Source organism: Colobus angolensis, unplaced genomic scaffold (assembly GCF_000951035.1).
Source record: "Colobus angolensis palliatus isolate OR3802 unplaced genomic scaffold, Cang.pa_1.0 Scaffold86, whole genome shotgun sequence".
NCBI classification, from domain to species: domain Eukaryota; kingdom Metazoa; phylum Chordata; class Mammalia; order Primates; family Cercopithecidae; genus Colobus; species Colobus angolensis.
The window spans coordinates 5,422,174-5,431,399 of NW_012122487.1; the positions used below are offsets into that span (position 1 = coordinate 5,422,174).

General features: G+C 37.7%; 1 protein-coding gene across 3 annotated transcripts in view; it reads right to left on the bottom strand.

Annotated features, from left to right (window-relative positions):
* The window catches only part of CNTLN (centlein, centrosomal protein), a 389,383-nt gene that overhangs the window by 17,599 nt on the left and 362,558 nt on the right, over positions 1-9,226 (bottom strand). For all 3 annotated transcript variants that reach the window (XM_011930370.1, XM_011930371.1, XM_011930372.1), the window contains exon 24: positions 1,815-2,000. In XM_011930370.1, the coding sequence (XP_011785760.1) occupies positions 1,815-2,000 (186 nt within the window). The remainder of the gene's footprint in view (positions 1-1,814; positions 2,001-9,226) is intronic.

The window sequence follows — 9,226 nt, forward strand, 5'->3', positions numbered from 1 at the left end:
ATTTGTTGAAATTTACTGTATGGCAGGCATCATGCTAGGCACTTCAGATAGGCCATCACAGTTTCTGATGTGAATTTACTACAGTTCAATATAGTGTAAAGAACATAAATCAGGTGATCTGGGCCCTGCTTGGGCAAATCCTTGAACCTCTGGAAGATGTCAGGATCAGTCTACAATGCAATCTAGTAAATATATCAAAATGTACCTATCCCTCTTAGAACAGTGTGTTTATATCTCTTTCAGGAGGGACTTGATTTAAGAGTGTGTGACATGCATGTTACAGTGCTGTGTACTCTGTCGTCAGACTCCACCTGCCCAGAGTTAGAGGTGCCATTTATTCACAGACGTGCACCATCTAGTCTTTGGGGCTATCAAGATAGATTCTTTTCTAATTCACATACTCAAAGAGGACAACTTTTCTGATTTGTTCATTCAAAGAGGGTTTTTTTTTGCTAATTTGTTAGCCCAGAGAATGCATCATTTTAGAGATTACTTGGTCTTGAACACCTGGTGGTTCTGTGTTCCACAATATGTACATGTGTTAGCATCACTGCATGTGTGTATGTGTAAACACATACATGCAAACAGCCATACTCACATGAGACACTGTGCTAAATCTGTATGTTTTAAAATTTCTAGGCAACAGCAGAGGCCTTACCCTTAAATTTTTATTAGGTTTCTCATCAATCAACATATTTTAATTAAACACCTATAATAAGGCTTAGTTAACATCCTTGCCAGAAATAATATTACTCCCATGTGTCTTATATTTGGTACTATATGTGATATTGTTCTTATACTTCAAAGTTTAGAATTTGATAGAAAGTCGCAGATGTTTTCGCATAGCTGCTGAACACAGAAACTGGTAATTCAACCATTGGATGAAAATAATACCTGTAGGATTCCTTTTAACTATATCTAAGGATTCTTGATAGTTCAAAAATCTTTACATATTGTAGATTTGCTCTATTCCAGAAGATCTTTCAGAAGCTGATGAGGGGGCCGGAGGATGATCTCATACAGACACCCAAGTCTATCATTGAACAAATATGTGTTGAGAAGCTGCTAGTGCCATCATCTTTTAGCATTCCAAAGGATAAAAATCTAATATTCATGAATTAAACCTCAGAGCCATAGTAGGATAGGAATGAGCATCCTACACATGTTTCACAAAAGACTGCGTGGTATGAGATTCTGCTGTTTATGAGGCAGTGACTATGTCAAAAACGCAGTGTCTTTCCCAGGAGGTGTGAAATGCTATTAAAGACTATACCTGTATGCATATAAATTCACTCAGACAGAAGTATTTTACCCAATTTTAAGCAATAAATAGTTTTCAACAATATATTTTCAAAGCGTATATTGGTGAACAACAATTTTGAATTTAGCTATGAAAGCCAATAGATTTGGCACTTTTTAAAAAATCTCACAAGGAAAAAAAACTTCAAATCAGTGGAGACTCAGCTTAACTAAATCCATTTAAGCTAGCTTAATTAAATATACTGGTTTTCATGATATATAATATGATTAAATTAAAGAAAATGGAGGATAGGAAAGAATAAATGAATTGACTAACAAGTAATTTGAAAGGTTATAAGTACTAGCTTATTTCTATATTATACAGTTAAATTTCTTTAAAGGCTTTTTGAGTTGGTTAATACTTGATGTGTATCTTTCATTGGCACTTTAACAATCTTACCATCATTAATACTATCTTAAAGATGAAATTCTAAGAGGTATAAAATGAATAAAAATATGTACTTAAGTCCAATGTGTAATAAACCCTTTACTAATAAATATTTAAATGATCTTACCACTTCATCTTCTGTGTCTAATATTTCCTCTAAGTCTGACCGTGAAATGTTCAGGATAGAAGCTGCCAAGGTCTGGGCTTTATGGGTTGAGGTTTTACAGGCGTCCCTGTTTTTCTTCATTTTTTTAAGCTCTCTTATTTGTCGCCTTACCACGTGGACATCATTTTGTAACTCTTTGGCCAAAGCCTGTAACATATTGGAAAGAAATTGAGCTTATATGAAAGTCATAATGAAGACAAAGCAGTAATAACATAAAAATGTGAAGATACTAACAAATCATTTTTTTTACTAGGATTGCTCTGGTTTTAATTATTCTGGAATATAGTGGATTGCTCTTTACCTATTGTCAGCATGCGATAAAAGTTCTCTTCAATGAATACTTAACCAACTTGCTGGATTAAGCAAAGCTCCCCCATCCCTCTTTCAGATGCACCAACTGATACCTTGCTTGGTGAATGCTTACAGCAGGCAGGCTATTTTTAATCAGCACCAACTACTTCCACTAGTTAACCTAACACTAAGAATCAGGTTCTACTTATTCCTCAACATGCATATATTATTTTTAACAGGTCAGTTGCATAATTCACTTAATGGTTACATAAACCAATGAAAGATTACTGCAGAAAGAACTGTTTCTATTTTATCTATACTAGATTACAAATGCTTTGGAAAAAGTTGAGAAAGACAAATTGGGTCAAAGTTCAGTTACATGTGGTAAATTATGTGTGGGCAAGACAACAATAAAGGATTGAAGAAAAATCATTAAAAAATCAAGGATTGCTTCACAAGCTTTTAAGTTGCCTCTTTGAGAAATCAGCAAAAGCTAGCCCATACCACACCTACACGTGGGTAACAAAAAGTTACTCCTTAATCTGGTTGGACACAGGGCCTCAGTACATGGCTTTGTGAGCTGAGAGCAGATTAGTTAGATGTTTGGGCTGTTTCCAATCTTTTGTTAGCACAAGAAATATTACAATAAATAATGGTGCTCAGGTATTAATTTTGCATCTCCAGGATATATGGCTAGAATTGAAACTGCTGGATCAAAGGGTGCGTAGAACTATAATTTTGACAGCTGTTACTTAATTCTATCCCTGTGCTGCATCCAAGACAGTACTAATATGTATCTCCACAAAGAATATATAAAAGTATCTGTTTCGCTACACGAATAGCAAAATATCAATATGTTATTTCAGAGTAGCTTGAGTTTTCACTGCATTTTAAAGTTTCATTTCTCTCATTATAAACAAAGTTGAGCATCAGTCTTAAGAAATCATTATATTTTATTTGTCATTTTTTGTTTTTTCTTAGGGATTTACAGGAGTTCTTCATGTATTAGGGAAATTATACTTGCCTATTGTATGTATTTCAATTATTTCATTATTTGTTCTTTTGACAGTACTGCTTGATGTCAAAGAAAAATAATTTTAATTTTGTATGTACTAAAATTAATGAATCTTTTCCTTTCTCATTTTTGAATTTAGTGGGATACTTTAAAAAGCATTCTCCATAATGAGGTACATAAAAAATACTTTCAAACCACAATTTTTTTTGCTACTTTTTTATTTTTCAGTTAAAATTTTTTTTATCCATTTGTAATCATTTAGATCATTACATAAAATCATACTCACTTGTCCCATCACCACTTAGCAAATAGTACATCTTTCCCCAAGTGATTTCATAAATGTTTATGTCAGTGTCTGAACTTTCTATTCTGTTCCATCTCTTTTTATTAGTTAAGTTTTATATTTGAGTATATTTTAACGAATGAGGCTTTATAACAAATTTTAACATTGGATAAAGCTATCTCTCTCTTATTACCCTACTTTATCAGATTTTTCTTGGTGTTTTTGCTTGTTTGGTTTTCCATATGAATTTCACATTCAGCTTGTGTAGATTCTCTGCCCCTTAAAAATACCTTACTGTGGTAATTTTATTCCAATCACATTAAATTTTATTTGGATCATGTTGACATTTTGGAATGCTGAGTCTTCCTATTCAAAGAACATGGTATTCCTTTCCATTTGTTTAGGTCTTTATCTGTGTTTCAAAGGACTGTTTTGAAGTTTTCTCTTTATAGATCTAGTTTATTTCTGGACATTTTATTTTACATATATTTTCTTATTTTTATAGGAGTTTTTCAGTTGATTACTGTTTCTAGGAATTCACATAACTAACTGTAAAGACTGATAACTTTATCTCCTTTTTTAAATCTTTATACCTCTAATCTACTTTTCCTTTCTTATATATAACACCTCTCAGTTTGATCATGTGTTGTCTTCCTAATTTCTTTTAGTTGTCCATCATGTTTTCTTATAGTTGACTGAACTTTAAGAGGACTAATCTGAATTTGTTGTCAGTTTCTATATATTTATTTACTTAGGGTTAATTATTTGAGCTTTATTATTTTCCTTTGATTATGTCATTTTTCCATGATTCTTCATAATCCCTGTATCCCTGCATTGGTGTCTGTACATTTAAGGAAGCAGCCATTTCTTCCATCCTTTACAGGATTTCTTCAGCAGGAAGAGTCCTTCACCAGTCAGTCCAACCTTTGGATCTGAACAGGCCAGCAGATAACATCCATGGGTAGGCAGGCAGTACTTGCTGTCAGGTTCTCTAGCTGGGCGGGGCTGCTGCCCATACTGCTAAGGTCAGGTGGGGCCACTGGTTGGGCTCTGCTGTCAGACAGGGCTGCTGGCTGGGCTCTAGAATTGCTTCTTATTGGGCAGGATCACAGGCTGTGCTCATTGGCCATGTGCTGCCATGTGTTAGGCTTTGCAATTGGGCTACAAGTAGGCTTCATAACCATCCACAGTTGGGGGGCATCCAGGATAGGCTCTCTAGTCAAATAATGCTGCTGGTTGGACTCCTTGCTCAGGCAGGGCCGCACACTGGGCTCCAGGATGACACAGGGCTGTAAGATGTACTCTGCAGTTGGGTGGGGATTATTGGCTTGGTTCCCTGTCTGGACAGGACCACTGGCTTTGCTGTGTGGTTAGTCAGTGTTGTTACAGGACTCCCAGGTCAGGCTGGCTGCAAGCTGGGTTCCATGATTAAGTGGGGCTACAGGCTGGGTTCCTTGACCAGGTGAGGCTGTTGATGTGCTCTGCATTTGAGCTCCTTGGTTGGATGGGGCTGCCAGCTGTGCCCCATAGTGTTTGGGGCTAAAAGCTGCACTCACGGCTAGCCAAGATCCTTGGTTGATGGGGCTGTCAGCTGTACCTCATAGTTGGGGCTAAAGGCTGCACTCCATGATCAGGTGAGGTACTGACTGTACTCTGGGGTCTGGCATCATCAACGGCTTGGCTCCCTGCCCAGGCATGGCCATAGGCTGTGCTTAGCAAACGGGCAGGGCTGTGGGCTGAGCTCTACAGCCAGGTGGGGTTGCTAACTAGGCTCCTTGGTTGGCGGGGTCCAGACTGTGCCCCATAGTTGGGTAGGGACTGTGGTGTGGCTCCCTGCCTGGGTGGGTATGTAAGCTGGGATCTGGGGCTGGAAAGGTTGCTGTTCAAGGTCTCAAGGTGGGCAGGGCCAGAGGCTGTGCTCTGGCAAGGTTGCCAGCTTGGTTCCCTGTCTAGGCAAGGGCTTAACCAATTTGTTTTTGTGTATTATACACATAGCTTAAGATTCCTATGTACTTCTTCTTGATTACATTTCCTTTGTATTATTATTATTATTTGTGTATGTATGTATGTATGTATGTATGTATGTATGTTTTGAGACAGAGTCTCACTCTGTCTCCCAGGATGGAGCGCAGTGGCGCAATCTCGGCTCACTGCAAGCTCCGCCTCCCGGGTTCACACCATTCTCCTGCCTCAGCCTCCTGAGTAGCTGGGACTACAGACGCCTGCCACCATGCTTGGCTAATTTTGTTTTTTTATTTTTAGTAGAGGCGGGGTTTCACCGTGTTAGCCAGGATGGTCTCGATCTCCTTGACCTCGTGATCCGCCCGCCTCGGCCTCCCAAAGTGTTGGGATTACAGGTGTGAGCCACTGCACCCAGCCTGTATTATTTTTCTAATATCTAAAGTTCAAAGTTACATTTTGGCTGAATTACAAAGGTTTTAAATTCTCACTGCTGTTTAATTTGAAACAGTTCACAAACTCACTTTTTATTTCTTCCTTAACCCTAAATCAGATAGAAGGGTTTACAATTTTTAAGTGGATAGATAAATTTTGGCCACTTATTTTGTTAAATCACAGTTGTATTACACCATGTTCAAGGCAGATAGCTAAAACAATTTTTCTGTTTTTGAATTCGTTAAATTTTGTGGCTTAAGATGTAAGTAGTTTCTGTGAATGTTCCACATGGCTTTAAAAAGAAAGTAGCCTTATGTTTTCTTTACTTGAGTTATCGATTTCTGAGTATAGTACATATTAAATATACTGCAGGACAGTAAATACACCTAAGGATTCATCAATTTCTTTTTTGAATTTCCATCAAGTTTTGCTTAACATGTTGTCAGATACATAAACATTCATAATTTCTACATTTTCTTCACAAACTATCCATTCTTGTCATTCCTAATGTTTTTTGCCATTATTTTCGTCTTGGAATAATATTGCTATATATTCCTTTTTTTTTTTTTTTAGCATTTATCTGATGTATATTTACTTGTGTGCTGGTAAATCAGTTCTTTGGATGTTGGGGGAAGAGCATGACTTGTAATGTTTGTTGATTTTTGTGGTACAGATTTTTTTTTTTTATTTTTCAGAGACGGGATCTTGCTCTGTCACCTGGGCTGAAATGCAGTGGTATAATCATAGCTCACTAGAATCTTGAATTCCTAGGCTCAAGTGATCATCCTGTCTTGGCCTTGCAAAGCATTGGAATTACAAGCATGAGCCCACCATGCCTGGCCAATTTCTGTGAAATAAATATACGTACCATGATTGATTTCAAGCAACCAACATGAATAAGGAATTGGGAAGAGACATACAAAACTGCCTCTTGTGGTACAAGCTAGTCCCAGAATAACATATTTTTAAATTCTTTTATTTTTAAAGCTTTTGGATAACTATATTTTAAGTGCATCTGTTTTCTATCAGTCTGTCTTCTTTCCTCTTTGTTCAAAAGATACATTTCAGCTCTATTATTTATATTGTAGTTATTGGTATATTTGGATTTATACTAGTCATGTAATTCTATCTTTTTTGCTCTCTCTGGAGTAAACTATTTCCTTCATGAATTTTTCTTTTCTTCTTATTTTATTGTGGTAAGAATACTTAGCATGAGACCTACTCTCTTAACAAAATTTTAAGTGTATATCATTGCTGACTATATGCACAATGTTGTACAGCAAATCTCTAGAGCTTATTCATCTTGCTTGAAACTTTATGCCTATTAATTAAAAATTCCCCACTTCTCAGTCACCCCAATCTCTTCTAAACACCATTCCACTCTTTGATTCTATAAATTTGGTTATTGTAAACACTCATAGAAGTGGAACCATGCAGCACTTGTCTTTCTGTAACTGGCTTTTTTTCACTGAGCATAATGCTGTCAAAATTTATCCATGCTGTTGCATATTGCGGAATTTCCTTCTTTGTTTAAGGGTAGTCATCAATTGTTTTTTATACAACATTTTCTTTATCCATTCATCTCTTGATGGACATTTAGATTGTTTTGGCTAAACAAAAAGCAGCAGAAACTTCTGCAGATGTAAAAGTCCCTGTCTGACAGCTTTGAAGAGAGCAGTGGTTCTCCCAGCATGGAGGTTGAGATCTGAGAATGGACAGACTGCCTGCTTAAGTGGGTCCCTGACCCTTGAGTAGTCTAACTGGGAGACATCTCCCACTAGGTGCAGACCAATGTATCACACCTCACACGGCCGGGTACACCCGGAGACGAAGTTTCCAGAGCAAGAATCAGACAGCAACAATCGCTGTCCAGCAATATTCTCTCTTCTGCAGCCTCTGCTGCTGATACCCAGGCAAACAGGGTCTGGAGTGGACCTCAAGCAAACTCCAACAGACCTACAGCTGAGGGTCCTGAATGTTAGAAGGAAAACTAACAAACAGAAAGGACACCCACACCAAAACCCCATCAGTACATCACCATCATCAAAGACCAAAGGCAGATAAAACCACAAAGATGGGGAAAAAACAGTGCAGAAAAGCTGGAAATTCAAAAAACCAGAGCGCATCTCCCCCTCCAAAGGAACGCAGCTCATTGCCAGCAATGGAACAAAGCTGGATAGAGAATGACTTTGACGAGTTGAGAGAAGAAGGCTTCAGTCGATCAAACTTCTCAGAGCTAAAGGAGGAACTATGTAACCAGTGCAAAGAAACTAAAAACCTTGAAAAAAGAATGGATGAACGGATAACTAGAATAATCAATGCACAGAAGACCTTAAAAGAACTGATAGAGATGAAAACCATGACACAAGAACTACGTGATAAATACACAAGCTTCAGTAACTGACTCGATCAACTGGAAGAAAGATTATCAGCGACTGAAGATCAAATGAATGAAATGAAGTGGGAAGAGAAATGCAGAGAAAAAAGAGGAAAAAGAAATGAACAAAGCCTCCAGAAATATGGGATTATGTGAAAAGACCAAATCTACGTCTGATTGGTGTGCCTGAAAGTGACAGGGAGAATGGAACCAAGTTGGAAAACACTCTGCAGGATATCATTGAGAACTTCCCCAACCTAGTAAGGCAGGCCAACATTGAAATTCAGGAAATAGAACGCCACAAAGATACTTCTCGAGAAGAGCAACTCCAAGACACACAGAATTGTCAGATTCACCAAAGTTGAAATGAAGGAAAAAATGTTAAGGGAAGCCAGAGAAAAAGGTTGGGTTACCTACAAAGGGAAGCCCATCAGACTAACAGCATATCTCTCTGCAGAAACTCTACAAGCCAGAAGAGAGTGGGGGCTAACATTCATCATTTTTAATGAAAAGAATTTTCAACCCAGAATTTCATATCCAGTCAAACTAAGGATCATAAGTGAAGGAGAAATAAAATCCTTTACAGACAAGCAAATGCTCAGAGATTCTGTCACCACCAGGCCGCCCTACAAGAGATCCTGAAGGAAGCACTAAACATGGGAAGGAACAACAGGTACCAGCCATTGCAAAAACATGCTAAAATGTAAAGTCCATTGATGCTAGGAAAAACGGCATCAACTAATGAGCCAAATAACCAGCTAATATCATATTGACAGGATCAAGTTCACACATAACAATATTAACCTTAAATGTAAATGGACTAAATGGTCCAATCAAAAGACACAGACTGGCAAATTGGATAAAGAGTCAAGACCCATCAGTTTACTGTATTCAGGAGACCGATCTCACATGCAGACACATACATAGGCTGAAAATAAAGGCATGGAGGAAGATCTACCAAGCAAATGGAAAACAAAAAAAAGCAGGGGTTGCAATCCTAGTCTCGGATAAAA